This window comes from Neovison vison, chromosome 13 (genome assembly GCF_020171115.1).
Source record: "Neovison vison isolate M4711 chromosome 13, ASM_NN_V1, whole genome shotgun sequence".
Classification (NCBI taxonomy): Eukaryota; Metazoa; Chordata; class Mammalia; order Carnivora; family Mustelidae; genus Neogale; species Neogale vison.
The window spans coordinates 1019020-1039083 of record NC_058103.1 but is presented as its reverse complement, the minus strand read 5'-3'; the positions used below and the strand labels follow the sequence as shown (position 1 = coordinate 1039083).

Here is a 20064-nt window from a genome sequence, read left to right as displayed (position 1 = left end):
AGTCCTGGCACCGGCAGGACCGTCCGGCCTGATCAGCGATGTGTCCTCGTTCGATGTCCTCGGCTGGTGTCCCTGCTGGGTCGGGGGCAGGGCCGGGCTGGGACCCCCGGGCGGGGTTTTCGGTGGGGTTCGTGACGCTGTGGGAGTAGCAGCCGGAACTGTCACAATACACCACCGTGACACAGACCCAGCCCGAATCGTGTGGCCCAGGGGGCAGGAGCCCAGCGTCCCGAGGTGGGGGCGCGAATGGAGGCGGAGCCCGGGAGGCGGTGGGCGTGCCCAAGGCGGTGGGCGTGCCCGAGCCGCAGGCCTCCTGCTGCACACGGGGGGGGGGGAGGGGGCGGGGCGGCCGCGGGGCTCCGGGCGGGGCTCTGGGCTGCGCTGGGGGGCGGCCGCGTGGGCTGCTGCGCGCCCGACTGGGCACCCAAGCCGGTGGGACAGCCGTCTGGGCGAATGAACCGCCCCGCGGTGGGGGGGTCCCTCCGGGGCCGCTGGACCCTGGGGCGGTCAGGGGGCTCCCACCCAGGAAGGACAGACGGGGAAGGAGGCGGCCGCCGTCGGTCCTGGCGCCACGGACCCTCGGGACCTGGGTCTGCTGAGCGGCGCGGCCTGCGAGGGCGTCTGGGAGGACGGCGCCGGGCTCCGTCCCCCTGGTCACAGGCCCCCGCTGTGCCTCTGACGCCCGGCACCTGCCTCCCTCTGCCGTCTGCGCGGGGGCCCAGCTTCTCCAGAGCCCCTGGGCTGAGGGGCCCAGAGACCCTCCGTCCCAGACGGCCGCTGCCCCTGGGGCAGCCACAGTCCTTTCTGGTTCCAGCCGGACCTGGAGCACGTGCAGGTGAGGCCGAGACCCAGGACGGGTGTTGAGGAGAACATTTTCCCGGGGAGCCCCAGGAAGTCGCGCTGGGGGAGACCCAGGTCCACGGACTGAAACCCCGGTACAGGTGTGGAGGAGAACTAATTCCAGGGGAAGCCCAGGGCCAGGTAGGGTTAGGGCCGGTGCAGATCTGGTTCTCAGAACTTCCGAGCCGAGGGGAAACCAGGAGAGGCCCAGGTGCAGGAGACGCGGTTGTCCAGACTCAGGGGAGGCAGAGTGGAGGCCGGGGTGCAGGGGCAGGGAAACGGAGGCAGAGGGGCGGCCCAGGTGCCGTCCTGCACACCCGGCTGGGGTGGCTGCTGGAGCGCCCGAGCCCCCAGGAGGGTGGTGTTTGCTGGGGCTGCTCAGGACCCTCCCCTTCTCCCGAGGCCCCAGGGGTCTCGCCTCTCTGACCACCCAGTGGTTTCCGGCTTCGACTCCGTGGTGGATGTGGGCGGTTCCGAGGGGGCCTAAATGCTTCCCTGTGGGCACTGCTTGCCTCTCGTCCCCCCTTTTGACCACCGGAGCTTCTGGAAAGGGCTGCCCAGGGCCTGGCCGACATGGCGTCCGTTTGTCTCCATTTTCCCATGGGATCTGGGGCTGGCGGGCTGGCCCTCTCTGGACCCCCCACACCAGCTGCCCGTGTGCTGCGGGGCCTTCAGGCCTTGACATCACTGCTGCTTGGGGGGTGGGTGAGTCCTTGCTGGACCTGTGACTCCTGTGAGGCACATGTTGGTGCCTTTGCTCCTTCCTGTCCCTGGGGGCAGTCACGGCCCCTGGTGCCTGGACCCTCCCTGGAGCCCCTGCCCCCTCCCCCCGACCCCGGAGGGTCCCTCACATCCTCTCGTGCTTGCACATGGCCCCTCCCTGTGGTCCCTAACTCGGTGGAGCTTCGGGGAGATCCTATCCACTGGTACTGGCCAATCCGACTGACCGTCCCAGCCCCTGGGCCCCACGTTGACTTTGCAGTGCCCCAGCTCTGTCCCTGCCACGTGTCACCAATGTGCGGACCCTTCTGTCTCCTCCCACCACATGGGCAGTGTTGGGCTGGGTGTGTCGGGGGCGGGGGGGGGGGAGCAAGGAACCCCTTGCCCCCGTCTTACCTGTGAGAGACGATGCCGCAGGGTTTTCTCAGCTGGGGCCCGGAGGGGAGCCTGTGCAGGGGACACGGGGGGTTGCAGAGGGAACCGGCACAGGGAAAGGGTCCTCGGGCCCCACGTCAGTACCTCCCAGATGGAGACATGAGTCTGGGGCCTGGGGAGGGGCTCCTGGGCATCAGCAGCTGAACCACAGTGGGCAGGTAGGACTGGGACGCTCAGGGCCACACTGGAGAGCCCCGGGGTCCGGCGGGGTTATTGCCCCGGAGTCTGTCACTGTGGCTATAGGTACCGTAGTTACACAGTGGGAAGTTCCTTGTCAAAAACCTGGCAGGTGGCGGAAGGACCCGTTCGCTGCGGCAGGCGCCTGCTGGGCCCAACCGCACAGGTGTCCCGTGCACCTGCCCCACAGTCCCGGGCAGTTGGGGTGTCTGGTCGGCCTCTCCTGCCCTGCCTCCCCGGGGAGCAGGGGAGGGCCCTCGCAGGGGTGGGCAGATGCCAAGACTCCCTGGGCGGGCAGGGCGGGTGTGGGGCCGCTCCGGATCCTCTGCGGGGACCGGGTGGGTCTGGGCTATGGGGGCAGCCCTGGGGCGTCAGCCCTGCGTCCTTCGGGCACTCGCTCCCAGCCTCGGCTGTGTGCCCAGAGGTGCCAAGGGCGGCCGTGGGGGAGGGTGTGCTCTTCCGGAAACCTCCGGACTCGCCGAGTGCACCGAGGGTCCCAGGGGCCTCAGGTGGGGTCAGGATCGGACCAGACTGAGGGGAGTCCTGGCACCGGCAGGACGGTCCGGCCTGATCAGCGATGTGTCCTCGTTCGATGTCCTCGATGTCCTCGGCTGGTGTCCCTGCTGGGTCGGGGGCAGGGCCGGGCTGGGACTCCGGGGCGGGGTTTCCGATGGGGTCAGTGAGGCTGTGGAAGCAGCCGGAATTGTCACAATACACCACCGTGACACAGACCCAGCCCGAATCCTCCATCCCTGGGGCCACTTGCGTGTGGCCCAGGGGGCAGGACCCCGGCGGCCCGAGGTGGGGCGCACGGATGGAGGCGGAGCCCGGGAGGCCGTGGGCGTTCCCGAGGCGGTGGGCGTGCCGGAGGCGGTGGGCGTTCCCGAGGCGGTGGGCGTTCCCGAGGCGGTGGGCGTTCCCGAGGCGGTGGGCGTGCCGGAGGCGGTGGGCGTGCCCGATCCGCAGGCCTCCTGCTGCACGCGGGGCGGGGCGGCCTCGTCGCTCTGGGCGGGGCTTCGGGCTGCGCGGCTGGGGCGGCTGTGTGGGCTGCTGCGCGCCGGACTCTGCTGAGGACAGCTAAGTCCAGGGGCGGCCCAGGGGCAGGTGCTGAGGGGAAATCCTTCCAGGGAAACCCGAAAAAGGTGCTGAGGAGAAAATATTCTAGGGGTGGCCCGGATCCAGTGCAGAAGAGAACTAATTCCAGCGGAGACCCAAGCACACGTCTCAGGAGACTCATTCCGGGGAAACCCACGTTCCGGGGCTTGGGGAGTCCGAGCCAGGAGGTCCACAGCCAGCACCGCCCCGGGTATACATGACGGTGAGGTCTGACCCCGGAGCGGCCCGGGTGCAGGTGCAGGAGCGGTCCGGACTCACGAGCGGCTCAGGTAGAGGTCCAGGGGAGTCTAGACCCAGGTGAAGCCCAGGGACATCCCAGTCACAGCCCAAAGCAGGCGAGGCCCTCGTATTCCTTCTGGGGAGGCCCACGTCCGCGGGAGGCCCAGGGGAAGTCGGGGGGGCCCAGGTTCGGGAGGAGCAGTGGTAGTCCAGCCTTCAGGGAGGCCCACAGGCAGGTGGAGGTCTAGAGCTGGGGGAAGCCAAGATACACATGGAGGGTTGGTCCAGACCCAGCTGAGGCCCAGGGACAGCGCAGGGGAGGCCGAAGAGCAGCTGAGGCCCATGTACTCATTCAGGGGAAGCCCAGGCCCTCAGGAGGCCCAGGGGAGGTAAGGGGAGGCCCAGGTGCAGATGTGGTCCTGGTACAGGTGAACTGGTGTCCAGACTCAGGGAGGCCCATGTATAGGTGGAGGGGAGGTCTAGACCAAGGGGAGGTCTATGGGAAATTGAGTCCCAGATGCAGCTAAAGGGGAGGTCCAGACCCAGGGGAGACCCAGCTGCAGGTCCAGGAGTTGTCCAGACTCAGTGGAACCCCAGACGCAGGGGAAGGGGACTTCCCAGGCCCTGGGAAGGCTCAGGGAAACCCAAGAATGGGTGAGGCCCAGATAAGTTTTAGGGGAGGTCCAGACCTAAGGGATGCCGCGTTACAGGTAAAGGAGTGGTCTAGTCTCAGGGGAGAACCAAGAACAGGTGCAGGGGAGGCCCAGGCAGAGGGGAGGTATAGGGGAGGCCCAGGTGCAGGTGAGCCCCAGGTATAACTGACATGGTCATCCAGACTTAGGGGAGGCCCCAATACAGGTTCAATTAAGGCCCAGATGTAGGTGATGTGGTCGTCCAGACCCAGGGATAATGAGGTACAGGTAAAGGGGAAGCCACGACCCAGTGGAGGTCCAAGGGACATTTACACAAAGGGCAGGCACAAGTCCAATTGAAGGGAAGGTCCATTTCAGGAGAAGACCAGGTACATGTGGGTAGAAGGCCCAGGGGAGATGAGGTCCAGGTATAGGTACAGGGGAGGCCCAGAAGTGCATGAGGCCCAGGTACAGATGAGGTGGTACTCCAGGTACAGGTGCAGGAGAGGTCCGGACTCATGGGAGGGTCAAGGGATGTCTAGGTAAAGGTGCAGGGGAGTCCAGACCCAGGTGAGGCCCAGGGATAGCCCAGGTATAGTCCAAAGCAGGTGAGACCCACATACTCTTTCAGGGGAGGCCCAGGCCACAGGAGGCCGAGGGCAGTCTTAGGTGCAGATGAAGGCCTGGTATAGGTGGGTTGGTAGTCCAGACTCAGGAAGGCCCAGGTTCAGGTGCAGGGAGGTCTAGGCCAAGGGGAGGTCCAGGGAAAGTACAGTCCCGGGAGAGGCCCAGGTGCACCTAAAGAAGAGGTCCAGACCCAGGGGAGACCTAGGTTAAGGTGTAGGGAGGGTTTTTACCCAGTGGAGGCACAGGTGTAGGTGAAGGTGAGGCCCAGGCAGAGGGGAAGACCAGGAGAGGCCCAGGCACCGGTGATGTGTATTCCAGGAAAAGGGTAGGCCCTGGCCCAGGTGCAGGTGAGGCCCAGGTATAAGTACACAGGGGTTCACATCGGGGGAGGCTGAGAGAAGGCCAGGTGAGGCCAAAGATCAGTTGAGGCCAATGTGCAGGTGCAGGTGCAGCCCAGGCCCAGGGATAGCCTAGTTTCAGATTATGCTCAGGTGCAGATGAAGTGGTATTCCAGACCCGAGGAGGCCCAGGAAAGGTGCAGGTGAGGTCCAGACCCGAGGAGGCCCAGGAAAGGTGAGAGGAGGTGCTGACAAAGGAATGGTCCAGGGGAAGCCCACGAACAGGTGACGTCTACATAAAGGATCAGAGGATGTCCTGACCTAAGGGATGCCCAGTTACAGGTGAAGGAGAGGCTCAGTCTCAGGGGAGGTCCGGGTGCAGGTGCAGGGGAGGCCCAGGCAGAGGGGAGGCCCAGGGGAGCCCCAGGAGCAGGTGAGGCCCAGGTGCCCTCCTTCACACCTGGCTGGGGCTGCTGCCAGAACTCCAGAGCCCCCGTGAGGGTGACGTTTGCTGTGGCTGCTCAGGACCCTCACCTTCTCCCGAGGCCCCAGAAGTCTTACCTCTCTGTCCTTCCAGTGGCCCCTGGGCTTAGACTCCGTTGTGAATGTGGGTGATTCTGAGTGGGTTTAAATGCTTTGCTCTGGACACTGGTTGTCTCTCATCCCTTCTCTTGACCACCAGAACTTCTAGAGAGGGCTGCCCAGGGCCTGGCCAACATTGGCGTCTATTTGTCTCAAGTTCCCCATGGGATTCTGGAGCTGGAGGGCTGGCCCTCTGTTGGACCCCCCACACCAGCTTCCCATATCCTGTGGGGTTCAGGCTTTGACATCACTGCTATCTGGCAGATGGGGAGGGCCTCTCTGAGTCTTGTCCCTCCTGTGGTGCTCATCTTCTCTGCCCAAGGGGCCCATGTTGGTGCCTTTGCTCCTTCATCTTCTGGGGGGTGTTGGCTCCCTCTGGGTCCCTGACCCTCCCCTGAGTTCAGTCCCAGAGCTTGGTGGGGCTCCCAGCACCATGAATGGTCAGTGTTGAAAAGGTATTTCCACTGGGTTTTTAGGTCTCATTCCAAAGGCCGTGGCTGCCCATGGCAGCAATTCCAAGTGAGGAGGTAAGCGAGGAAAGGCCCGAGTTCTCCCTGCTTCCAGCCTCCTGGGCTAGACCCCTACTATGAGCTTGTTGGATTCTCAGGATGTGTGTTCCAGAGATGCTCTTCCTGTGGACCCCATCTGGCCCCGAGTTTGGGTCCTGCATTGCTGCCTTGTGTGGCATTGCCTAGAGGAAGGAGCCTGCAGAACCTCCCTCCACAGAGGGGGCAGCACCTCCCTGGCTGAGCCCCCAGTCTCTGAGAGCAGACCTTGAGGAGCCCTTGGAGGAGTGGTGCTGCATCGGGTTCCTTTTGGCCTCCCCTGAGCTCCTGACCATCCCAGAGGAGGGCTCTGTGCACACAGCACTTCCCATTGGTCCCATTCATCCTTTGAAGGACATCTCAGCTCCTTCTACAGTTTGGCTATTGTGGACATTGCTGTATGACATCGGGGCGCACATATCCCTTCTTTTCACTGCATCTGTATCTTTGGGATAGATAAGACCATAGTCTTAGTGAACCAACGGATGTTAAACTAGGTGTACATTAAAAACTACATCAAAACCTCAGTACTACATAATAATACACATTTATTTCATTCACATGACTTGGCTGGGTGTTCTGTTGACCTGGGATGGACTTACCCACATAACTGTAGGTCACTGGGGAGCCACTTGTCTTTGGGATAAATACCCAGTAGTGCAATTGCTGGGTTGCAGGACAGTTCTATTTTTAATGCCTTGAGGAACCTCCATAATGTTGTTGAGAGTTCCTCTTCCTAGTTATACTGTTGAGGGATGGTTGAGCGAATAAACAGATTCTAAAATACCAACCACAACCCAAGTACAATGCACCCTAGAAAAAAATCTGAAGTGGTTATTGTGCCTCCATCAGAAAGTATGAAAACCCAACTTTTGTGTCAACATGGACGGGACTGGAAGAGATTATGCTGAGTGAAATAAGTCAAGCAGAGAGAGTCAATTATCATATGGTTTCACTTATTTGTGGAGCATAACAAATAGCATGGAGGACATGGGGAGATGGAGAGGAGAAGGGAGTTGAGGGAAATTGGAAGGGGAGGTGAATCATGAGAGCCTATGGACTCTGAAAATCAACCTGAGGGTTTTGAAGGGGTGGGAGGTGGGAGGTTGGGTGAGCCTGGTGGTGGGTGTTAAGGAGGGCATCTATTGTATGGAGCGCTGGGTGTGGTGCATAAACAATGAATTCTGGTACACTGAAAAGAAATTTAAAAAAAACCCTAAAAAAAATCTGAAGTGGTTAGAAGCTACCACAGAAAAGCAGACAAAGCCAAAATGGAACAAAACAGTATAAAGGGGGGAGGTAAGACAGACTATAATGTCACAGAGCGGACAAAGCAGGGTGATCCACTTATTCCTGATTGAATTTTGGTGTGTGTGTGTTAGAAGACACTATATCCCAAAATTGCAAAGAAATCAAAACTCAAATATAAAAATAAAATCGAATAGAGAGAAAAAAGGACTAGAATGAGGGGTAAATGTACAAAAGGTAGACATGAAAAAAAAAAGATAAAAAGCAAATTTAAAAACACAAATTGGTAAAATAAGAATCTAGTTGAAGTGGGAAAAAGGTAAAAAAGAAAAAAGAAATGGAAGATTTCAGACTGAAGGATCAATAAGTCAGGAGGAGACACTTTGAGCTCAGTATACTATCTTCCCCTGGCTTTGAAGTTTTACAGTCTTGGGGATCCACGAGCTTGTCATTCACCTGTTCTTCCATAGTGTCTTCTTGGGGAGGGGCCTGCTGCTTGGCTTCTCAGCCGTCTTTGTCTGGGAAGCGTTGCCTCACCCTTGTCAGGAAGATGGGTTCAATGTGAGCTGCTTGTGTGGTTTTTGGTCCCTGGCAGCTTTCCCTGCCTCTCCAGAGGGTCAGAGCAAAGACAGCCATGTGGGTATCTGGCCCAAAGTTGTGAGACCACAGTTCCTCCTCTTCAATAAACCTGTGGGTCAAACCATCTCCTCTTCTGTGTACACCAAACTCTGAAGACTCCCAATGTTTGTGTCCACTGCAGTTCTCCCCCGGGGAGTCCCAGGGAACTGCAAGCATATCTGTACTTTGTGTCTTTGCAACGGTGAGTGGTTGTGGGCTAGCATGTGCACCCTACTACTCTGCCACTCCCTGCTCAGAGCAGAAAGCTGCCCCATTGTCCTTTCCAGGGTGGCTGCCACCCTGAGAGCTGTTGCCCAGTCATGGGGCAGCCTTTTTGTCCCTGCCAGGGGATGGCAAATGGCTTCCATGTTCCAGTCCTTTTCAGGGTGCTCAGGCATAAAGAGATCACCTGACTGGCCTGTTCACAGTTTATTGTGACCAGAGCTGGGAGTCCCTTCTGGGCTGGCTGACTGTAACAGTTTCCCTGCTCCACTGATTGGGCACGCTTCGGTTCAGGCATCCCCAATCTTTCAGTGTCCCCCAGGATCCAGTGACCACAATGATCCACCTAGAATTCTGCCCTCTTCACCCCTTGAGCCCCTTTCAGAAAGGGATGTTTCTCATTGGAGCAATTTCTAAGGGTTCTGATTTTGCACTCCTGTGTTATATCACTTTCCAGTAGCCAAAGTTTAGATGCTCCCTCCCCCCTCCATTTATCTTCCAATATTTCCTATTCATGACTCCACACCTCCTTACTTGCAAAGTCATTTTTCTGCTTGTGAAGTTCTAGATATATTTCCATTTTTTTGGTATAATATGTGATTTATTTTATTTTTCATTAACATATAATGTATTATTAGCCCCAGGGGTACAGGTCTGTGAATCGCCAGGTTTCACACTTCACCGCACTCACCATAGCACATACCCTCCCCAATGTCCATAACCCAACCACCTTCTCCCTCCCCCCTCCCCCCTCCCCCCAGCAACCCTCAGTTTGTTTTGTGAGATTGAGTCTCATATGGTTTGTCTCCCTCCCGATCCCATCTTATTTCATTTTTTCCTTCCCTACTCCCCAAACCCCCCACATTGCCTCTCAAATTCTTCAGATCATGGAGATCCAGATATATTTTCTTACATCTCAGGCTGAATTCATGGGTGTTCAGAATGGCGTGATAGATATCCTGCTAAATTCAAGGGACCAGATGAAATGAGGTCCCCTACTCTTCTGTCATTTTGCTTCCCCTTTTTCCTTTTCTTTCTTTCTTTCCTCCTCTCTTTTCTGGACACAATGACTAAAAGGAGAAATTCATAGCAAAAGAAAGAACCAGAGGTAGTGTCATAGATTTTGTCAATACAGATATAAGTAAGATGTTTGGAACTAAAATTCAAAATAATGATTGTAAAGATACAAGGTGGGTTTAAAAAAACACAGAGGATACTAGAGAATCTCTTACTGCAGAAATAAAAGAACTAAAATCTCATCAGGGCAAAATTAAAAATGCTATTACTGTGATGTGGTCATAAATTGAGGCTTTAACAGCTAGGATAAATGAGCAAGAAAAGAGAGTCAGTGATATAGAAGACAAAATGATGGAAAGTAAGGAAGCTGAGAAAAAGAGACAAAAACAACAACTACTGGATCATGAGGGGAGACATCAAGAAATCAGTGATAACATAAAGTATATTAACATTTGAATAATAGGGGTCCAAGGAGATGAGGGAAGAAGGAGAGGGGCAGAAAGTTTATTTGAACAAATTATACCTGAGAACTTCCCTAATCTGGTGTAGGAAACAGGCATTCAAGTCCAGGTGGCACAGAGACCCCCTTCAATATGCATAAAAATAGGTCAACAACCAAACCTATAATAGTGAAGATTGCAAACTTCAGAGATAAAGAGAAAATCCTAAAAGCAGCTTGGAATAAGAGACATAGACATATAAGGTTGGCAGCAGACCTATCCACAGGGACCAGGCAGGCCAGAAAGGCCTGCCATGATATATTCAGTATGCTAAATGGGATAAATATGTGGCCAGAATACTTGATGCAGCAAGGATGTCATTCAAAATAGGAGAAATAAATATCTTCCAGAACAAACAAAGACTAAAAGAATTTGTGATCATTAAATCAGCCCTACAAGAAATATTAAACTTGATCCTTCAAGTGAAGAGACAAACCCAAAATAACAAAACCAAAAAGGAACAGAGACAACCTAAAGTCAGAAACTTTAGGTAAACTAAAGTCAGGTAACAAAATGACATTAAGTTAATCTCTTTCAATTAACCTGAAAGCAAATGAACTAAATGCTCCAATAAAAAGGCACAGGATATGAGACTGTAATAAAAAACAAGACCCTTTGATATTCTGTCTATAAGAAACTCATTTTACTTATTTATTTTTTGTCTTTCTTTTTAAAATTTATTATTACTTTTATTAACATATAATGTATTATTCGCCCCAGGGGTACAGGTCTGTGAATCACCAGGAACAAACTCATTTTAGACCCAAATACACCTCCAGATTAAAACCGAGGGGGTGGAGAAGAATTTATCATGTCAATGGAGTTCAAAGGAAAGCTGGAGTAGCAATCCTCATGTCAAAGAAGTTGGAGTTTGAACCAAAGACTGTAGTAAGAGAGGAAGTGGGATGCTATATCATACTTAAAGAGTCTACCAAACAAGAAGATCTAGTACGTATAACTATTCATGCTCCTAATCTGGGAGAGGCCTTTTACATCAACCAATTAATAATCAAAGTAAAGAAACACGTAGATAATACAATAATACTAGGGGACTTCAACACCTCACTCACAGCAATGGCCAGATCATTAGAACAGAAAATCAACAAGGAAACAAGGACTTTGAATGACACACTGGAACAGATGGACATCACAGATATATAAAGAACATTCCATCCCAAAGCAACAGAATACACATTCTTCAAAACTGCACATGGAACATTCTCCAGAATAGATCACATACTGTGGGACAAATCAGGTCTCAAAGGATAACAGAAGATTAGGATTATACCCTGCATATTTTCAGACAACAATGCTTTGAAACTGGAACTCAAGGTCAAGAAGAAATTTGGAAGGAACTCAAGCACTTGGAGGTTGAAGAGCATTCTGTTAAAGAATGAATGGACCACTGGGTTGCAAACAAGGAATCATGGGACACTACATCAAAAACTAATGATGTATTCTATGGTGACTAACATAACATTAAAAAAAAAAGAAAAAAGGGAGAAAATAAAATAAAATAAAATAAAATACATGAATGAATGGGTTGACTAGGAAGTTAAAGAAAATTTTAAAAAAATTCATGGAAACTAGTGAAAATGAAAACGCAACTTTTCAAAACCTTTGGGAGGCAGCAAAGGCAGACTTAAGAGGGAAATATAAAGCAATTAAAACATTTCCCAAGAAACAAGCAAAGTCCCAAATACACAAGCTAACATTACAACTAAAGGACCTGGAGAAAGAACAGCAAATGAAGCCTAACAAAGCAGGAGAAGAGAAATAATAATGATTACAGCAGAAATCAATGAAACAGAAACCAGAAGAAAGTAGAAAAGATCAATGAAATTAGAAGCTGGTTCATTGAAAGAATGAATAACATCGATAAACCTCTGGCCAGACTTATTCAAAAGAAAAGAGAAATAACCCAAATAAATAATATCATGAATGAAAAAGGAGAGATCACAATCAACACCAAAGAAATACAAACAATTATAAGAACCTATTTTGAGTGATTATATGCCAACAATTTAGGCAATCTGGATGAAATGGATGCATTCCTAGAAATGTATAAACTACCAAAAATGAAGCATGAAGAAACAGAAAATCTGAACAAACCAATAACCAGCAAAGAAATTGAAGAAGTAATAAAAAATTCCCCCTCCCCCAAAAAAGATCTGAGGACCAATGGCTACCCAAGGGAATTCTACCAAACTTTTTTTCCCCCAATTTATTTATTTTCAGAAAAACAGTATTCATTATTTTTTCACCACACCCAGTGCTCCATGCAAGCCGTGCCCTCTATAATACCCACCACCTGGTACCCCAACCTCCCCCCCCCGCCACTTCAAACCCCTCAGATTGTTTTTCAGAGTCCATAGTCTCTCATGGTTCACCTCCCCTTCCAATTTACCCAAAAGCACATACCCTCCCCAATGTCCATAACCCTAACCCCCTTTCCCCAACCCCCCTCCCCCCAGCAACCCACAGTTTCATGAGATTAAGAGTCACTTATGGTTTGTCTCCCTCCCTATCCCATCTTGTTTCATGGATTGTTCTCCTACCCACTTAAGCCCCCATGTTGCATCACCATTTCCTCATATCAGGGAGATCATATGATAGTTGTCTTTCTCCGCTTGACTTATTTCGCTAAGCATGATACGCTCTAGTTCCATCCATGTTGTCACAAATGGCAAGATTTCGTTTCTTTTGATGGCTGCATAGTATTCCATTGTGTATATATACCACATCTTCTTTATCCATTCACTGTTGATGGACATTTAGGTTCTTTCCATAGTTTGGCTATTGTGGACATTGCTGCTATAAACATTCGGGTGCACGTGCCCCTTTGGATCACTACGTTTGTATCTTTAGGGTAAATACCCAGTAGTGCAATTGCTGGGTCATAGGGCAGTTCTATTTTCAACTTTTTGAGGAACCTCCATGCTGTTTTCCAGAGTGGTTGCACCAGCTTGCATTCCCACCAACAGTGGAGGAGGGTTCCCCTTTCTCCGCATCCTCGCCAGCATCTGTCATTTCCTGACTTGTTGATTTTAGCCATTCTGACTGGTGTGAGGTGGGATCTCATTGTGGTTTTGATCTGTATTTCCCTGATGCCGAGTGATATGGAGCACTTTTTCATGTGTCTGTTGGCCATCTGCATGTCTTCTTTGCAGAAATGTCTGTTCATGTCCTCTGCCCATTTCTTGATTGGATTATTTGTTCTTTGGGTGTTGAGTTTGCTAAGTTCTTTATAGATTTTGGACACTAGTCCTTTATCTGATATGTCGTTTGCAAATATCTTCTCCCATTCTGTCAGTTGTCTTTTGATTTTGTTAACTGTTTCCTTTGCTGTGCAAAAGCTTTTGATCTTGATGAAATCCCAATAGTTCATTTTTGCCCTTGCTTCCCTTGCCTTTGGCGATGTTCCTAGGAAGATGTTGCTGAGGCTGAGGTCGAAGAGGTTGCTGCCTGTGTTCTCCTCAAGGATTTTGATGGATTCCTTTCTCACATAGAGGTCCTTAATCCATTTTGAGTCTATTTTTGTGTGTGGTGTAAGGAAATGGTCCAATTTCATTTTTCTGCATGTGGCTGTCCAATTTTCCCAACACCATTTATTAAAGAGGCTGTCTTTTTTCCATTGGACATTCTTTCCTGCTTTGTCAAAGATTAGTTGACAATAGAGTTGAGCGTCTATTTCTGGGCTCTCTATTCTGTTCCATTGGTCTATGTGTCTGTTTTTGTGCCAATACCATACTCTCTTGATGATGACAGCTTTGTAATAGAGCTTGAAGTCCGGAATTGTGATGCCACCAACTTTGGCTTTCTTTTTCAATATCCCTTTGGCTATTCGAGGTCTTTTCTGGTTCCATATAAATTTTAGAATTATTTGTGCCATTTCTTTGAAAAAGATGGATGGTACTTTGATAGGAATTGCATTAAATGTGTAGATTGCTTTAGGTAGCATAGACATTTTCACAATATTTATTCTTCCAATCCAGGAGCATGGAACATTTTTCCATTTCTTTGTGTCTTCCTCAGTTTCTTTCATGAGTACTTTATAGTTTTCTGAGTATAGCTTCTGTGCCTCTTTGGTTAGGTTTATTCCTAGGTATCTTATGGTTTGGGGTGCAATTGTAAATGGGATTGACTCCTTAATTTCTCTATCTTCTGTCTTGTTGTTGGTGTAGAGAAATGCAACTGATTTCTGTGCATTGATCTTATATCCTGACACTTTACTGAATTCCTGTACAAGTTCTAGCAGTTTTGGAGTGGAGTCTTTTGGGTTTTCCACATATAGTATCATATCATCTGCGAAGAGTGATAATCTGACTTCTTCTTTGCCGATTTGGATGCCTTTAATTTCCTTTTGTTGTCTGATTGCTGAGGCTGGGACTTCTAGGACTAGGCTGAATAACAGTGGTGATAATGGACATCCCTGCCATGTTCCTGACCTTAGCAGAAAAGCTTTCAGTTTTTCTCCATTGAGAATGATATTTGCAGTGGGTTTTTTAGATGGCTTTGATGATATTGAGGTATGTGCCCTCTATCCCTACACTTTGAAGAGTTTTGATCAGGAAGGGATGCTGTACTTTGTCAAATGCTTTTTCAGCATCTATTGAGAGTATGATATGGTTCTTGTTCTTTCTTTTATTGATGTGTTGTATCACACTGACTGATTTGCAGATGTTGAATCAACCTTGCAGCCCTGGGATAAATCCCACTTGGTCGTGGTGAATAATCCTTTTAATGTACTGTTGAATCCTATTGGCTAGTATTTTTGTGAGAATTTTCGCATCTGTGTTCATCAAGGATATTGGTCTATAGCTCTCTTTTTTGATGGGATCCTTGTCTGGTTTGGGGATCAAGGTGAGGTTGGCCTCATAAAATGAGTTTGGAAGTTTTCCTTCCATTTCTATTTTTTGGAACAGTTTCAGGAGAATAGGAATTAGTTCTTCTTTAAATGTTTGGTAGAATTCCCCCGGGAAGCCGTCTGGCCCTGGGCTTTTGTTTGTTTGGAGATTTTTAATGACTGTTTCAATCTCCTTACTGGTTATGGGTCTGTTCAGGCTTTCTATTTCTTCCTGGTTCAGTTGTGGTAGTTTATATGTTTCTAGGAATGCATCCATTTCTTCCAGATTGTCAAATTTGTTGGCGTAGAGTTGCTCATAGTATGTTCTTATAATAGTTTGTATTTCTTTGGTGTTAGTTGTGATCTCTCCTCTTTCATTCATGATTTTATTTATTTGGGTCCTTTCTCTTTTCTTTTTGATAAGTCTGGCCAGGGGTTTATCAATTTTATTAATTCTTTCAAAGAACCAGCTCCTAGTTTCGTTGATTTGTTCTATTGTTTTTTTTGTTTCTATTTCATTGATTTCTGCTCTGATCGTTATGATTTCTCTCCTCCTGCTGGGCTTAGGGTTTCTTTCTTGTTCTTTCTCCAGCTCCTTTAGGTGTAGGGTTAGGTTGTGTACCTAAGACCTTTCTTGTTTCTTGAGAAAAGCTTGTACCGCTATATATTTTCCTCGCAGGACTGCCTTTGTTGTGTCCCACAGATTTTGAACCATTGTATTTTCATTATCATTTGTTTCCATGATTTTTTTCAATTCTTCTTTAATTTCCCGGTTGACCCATTCATTCTTTAGAAGGATGCTGTTTAGTCTCCATGTATTTGGGTTCTTTCCAAACTTCATCTTGTGGTTGAGTTCTAGCTTCAGAGCATTGTGGTCTGAAAATATGCAGGGAATGATCCCAATCTTTTGATACCAGTTGAGTCCTGATTTAGGACCGAGGATGTGATCTATTCTGGAGAATGTTCCATGTGCACCAGAGAAGAATGTGTATTCTGTTGCTTTGGGATGAAATGTTCTGAATATATCTGTGATGTCCATCTCATCCAGTGTATCATTTAAGGCCTTTATTTCCCTGTTGATCTTTTGCTTGGATGATCTGTCCATTTCAGTGAGGGGAGTGTTAAAGTCCCCTACTATTATTGTATTATTGTTGATGTGTTTCTTTGATTTTGTTATTAATTGGTTTATATAGTTGGCTGCTCCCACGTTGGGGGCATAGATATTTAAAATTGTTAGATCTTCTTGTTGGACGGACCCTTTGAGTATGATATAGTGTCCTTCCTCATCTCTTATTATAGTCTTTGGCTTAAAATCTAATTGATCTGATAGAAGGATTGCCACCCCTGCTTTCTTCTGATGTCCATTAGCATGGTAAATTCTTTTCCACCCCCTCACTTTAAATCTGGAGGTGTCTTCGGGCTTAAAATGAGTTTCTTGGAGGCAACATATAGATGTGTTTTGTTTTTTTTTTTTATCCATTCTGATACCCTGTGTCTTTTGATTGGGGCATTTAGCCCATTAACATTCAGGGTAACTATTGAGAGATATGATTTTAGTGCCATTGTATTGCCTGTAAGGTGACTGTTACTGTATATCGTCTCTGTTCCTTTCTGATCTACCACTTGTAGGTTCTCTCTTTGCTTAGAGGACCCCTTTCAGTATTTCCTGTAGAGCTGGTTTGGTGTTTGCAAATTCTTTCAGTTTTTGTTTGTCCTGGAAGCTTTTAATCTCTCCTTCTATTTTCAATGATAGCCTAGCTGGATATAATATTCTTGGCTGCATGTTTTTCTCGTTTAGTGCTCTGAAAATATCATGCCAGCTCTTTCTGGCCTGCCAGGTCTCTGTGGATAAGACAGCTGCCAATCTAATATTTTTACCATTGTATGTTACAGACTTCTTTTCCTGGGCTGCTTTCAGGATTTTCTCTTTGTCACTAAGGTTGTAAATTTTACTATTAGGTGATGGGGTGTGGGCCTATTCTTACTGATTTTGAGGGGCATTCTCTGAACCTCCTGAATTTTTTTTTTTAAAGATTTTATTTATTTATTTGACAGAGAGAGAGAGAGATCACAAGTAGGCAGAGGCAGGCAGAGAGACGGGGGGAAGCAGGCTCCCCGCTGAGCAGAGAGCCCGATGTGGGGCTCGATCCCAGGACCCTGAGATCATGACCCGAGCCGAAGGCAGCGGCTTAACCCACTGAGCCACCCAGGCGCCCCTGAACCTCCTGAATTTTGATGCTCGTTCCCTTTGCCATATTGGGGAAATTCTCCCCAATAATTCTCTCCAGTATACCTCCTGCTCCCCTCTCTCTTTCTTCTTCTTCTGGAATCCCAATTATTCTAATGTTGTTTCGTCTTATGGTGTCACTTATCTCTCGAATTCTCCCCTCATGGTCCAGTAGCTGTTTGTCCCTCTTTTGCTCAGCTTCTTTATTCTCTGTCATTTGGTCTTCTATATTGCTAATTCTTTCTTCTGCCTCATTTATCCTAGCAGTGAGAGCCTCCATTTTTGATTGCACCTCATTAATAGCTTTTTTGATTTCAACTTGGTTAGATTTTAGTTCTTTTATTTCTCCAGAAAGGGCTTTTATATCTCTGGAGAGGGTTTCTCTAATATCTTCCATGCCTTTTTCAAGCCCGGCTAGAACCTTGAGAATTGTCATTTTGAACTCTAGATCTGACATATTATCAATGTCTGTATTGATTAGGTTCCTAGCCTTCGGTACTGCCTCTTGTTCTTTTTTTTGTTGTGAATTTTTCCGCCTTGTCATTATGTCCAGCTAAGAGTATATGAAGGAGCAAGTAAAATACTAAAAGGGTGGCAACAATCCCAGGAAAATATGCTTTAACCAAATCAGAAGAGATCCCAAATCGCGAGGGGGGATTTCTCCCCCCTCACGATTGGGTGAGGGATCTCCTCTGATTGGGATCTCCTCTGATTGGGATCTCCCAATCTCTTCTGATTGGGATATCTTCTGATTTGGGAATAAAAAGAGGTTCAAAAAGAAAGAAAGAAAAAAAGAAAAAAAATTAAAAAAAGGGATTGAATTAAAAATTCAATCAAGAATTAAAAAAAGAGATTGAAGAGATTGGGATCTCTTCTGATTTGGGGATAAAAAGAGGTTCAAAAATAAAGAAAGAAAAAAAAAGAAAAAAAAGAATTAAAAAAAGAAAATGAATAAAGAAAAGTATAAAAAAGAAAATATATATATATATTAGATAAACTAGTTAAAATGTTTAAAAAGAAAAGGGTAAAAGTTAAAAAGAATTTAGCAGAAGAAGAGAAAAAAAAATGAAAAAGGGACTGTGGATCAGTGTGTCTCCAAAATGCTGCATCCAATGAGCAAATAATGCATTCAGTCCTCCATCTCTTTACAATTAAGATATCTAAAAGCCCTGGAATATCATCCTTTTCAAATGTGCTTCTCATTGCCTGGAGTTTGGTAAATGTTCCTGATAGAACAGGATATTTACACACCCTTTAGCATTGCTTGTCCTACCCATATTTAAATTATTTTCTGGAAAAGGAGACCCCAGTTTCTGAGAGGAAAGACTTCCCTGGACCCCTGTGCACCTGCTCCTGGGGCAGCAGCCCTCTGCTGTGGGGTCCTGAGTATCCCCAGCAGCTGACACCACAGCCCTGAAGGCAGGACCCTGTCTGGGCTCACAGGGTATTTACTGCAGTGTCTCTACTCCAGGATTACAGGGGAAGGGAAGCAGAATATGCTACCCCACGTGTGCCCTTGGATTAAATGTACTTGAGAAATGACCTGTACGGAGACAAGCTGATCTCCTCTGCCCCCCTGAAAGCTGGACATGAGTCTCCTATGGGAAAGGCACCCTCCTTGGACCAGGATGAGACAGACGTCCTTAGCACCAGAAATGGGAGTTTAAGGCCCAGAAGACTGCACAAATGCACCTTACTTCCTCACTAACTTGAATTTGTTAGTTTATGTTTCCAGAACGGAAATGTCATACACAAAAAGCCAGAGTGGAGGAGATGAGTATCCTTCTGGATTGGATGAAATATCTCCTCACAAGAGCTTGATGTTGTGTGTAGAGGGTCCTCGTGGGTCTCCTTCAACGTCAGCAGTGCTGCTGGGGCCTGGGAGCACTCTGGTGACAGCAACAGTGTGCCATTATCCAGCCTGTACTCAGGGCCATGGACAATTGGACCACACACAAAGTACACCTACATAGGCAGGGCATGTGTCCCCCCTGGCCTGGGAGTCTGGGCACTGGGCTCATGACCAGCAAGAGGAGGCCTGAAAAGTGCAGGGACTCTGGGCTGTGCTTGCTGCTACTGGCATAGTGTGGACACCAGCAGGTGTGAGCCTGGTCCTGTGCCTGAGACAGTCAGGAACAATCATCCTCTGACCATCATTGGACTGTAGCTGGGAGCCCTGGTGACCCCATGCCTGTGGGGGAGGGTGACCTGCGAATTGCATGAGGAAAAGCAGTGTCAAGTTAGCTGACTCAGAGGACACTGTTCCAGGTCACCTGCTAAGTGGGGCAGCAGAGCGACAGGTGAGGGGGTCAGCTCTCTCCGAGACCTGCCTCAGTTCCACAAGACCACTCATCACTAGGACTGCTCTGGTTCTGTCTATTCATGGGGCTCCATTCTGCTGGTCTTCTCCACTCCTGACACCTGCCCCTTGGATCTCAGGCAGCACTTTCACCCGGATCTGTGTTTCTGCCAGCGACTTCATAGATAATCCTGGATAAATAATGGACTAAGTGTAGGGACAGATATTGGTCAAGATGACAAGGAACCAAGGAACAGATATGTGGCCTGGAATGGAGGGTCCAAGACTTGGTCAGGAAATGGTAGGAACCCTGTCTTCAAGCTGATGTCACTGTTGTCCCTGAGCATGCCTACAATCTCCTCCTTAGACAGATCTGTGTCCTGTAGCCCCTCAGTGGTGACCCTGGTGTGCTGGTCCTGTGTGGGGAGGGGAATTATAAATTCTAATGGCAAACCCCTGTGAGCCAGAAGGACTGGGTGTGGATGTGACCCTCACAGTTTGCTCCAGAGGTTACCTCTCATTCCTTAAGCACAAGACAGCCCAGTGAGAACACTGTGTCCTGTTGCAGGTGCAGAGTGAGGTGCAGGACTGGCAGCATCCTTGCCCCCTGCATGCACTGCAACATGAGGTCCTAGATCACATCTGAGAGGCTGTGGTCTACGTGTGGGGACAAGGACGTCCCATCCGCCATGTCTGCTGGAATCTGTGGGTGTTCAGAGAATCAGGAATGGGACCTCCTCTTTTTGGCTCACCCTATCACCTCAGGGCAAACTGTAAATGGGGTCCTTGACATTGTTAATTATGTAAAGTACTTGCCAATATTAAAGAATGAATGCCCAGAGAAGATGAGATCAAT

The 20064-nt window shown here is 49.0% G+C and overlaps 2 gene segments (V, D, J or C); both read right to left on the bottom strand.

Moving 5' to 3' along the window:
• The window catches only part of LOC122893824, a 248194-nt gene that overhangs the window by 101400 nt on the left and 126730 nt on the right, over positions 1–20064 (bottom strand).
• LOC122893823 overlaps positions 1–20064 on the bottom strand; it is a 121549-nt gene that overhangs the window by 45299 nt on the left and 56186 nt on the right. Inside the window, 1 exon segment of the C gene segment in view lies at positions 9918–9925. Coding sequence covers positions 9918–9925 — 8 coding nt within the window.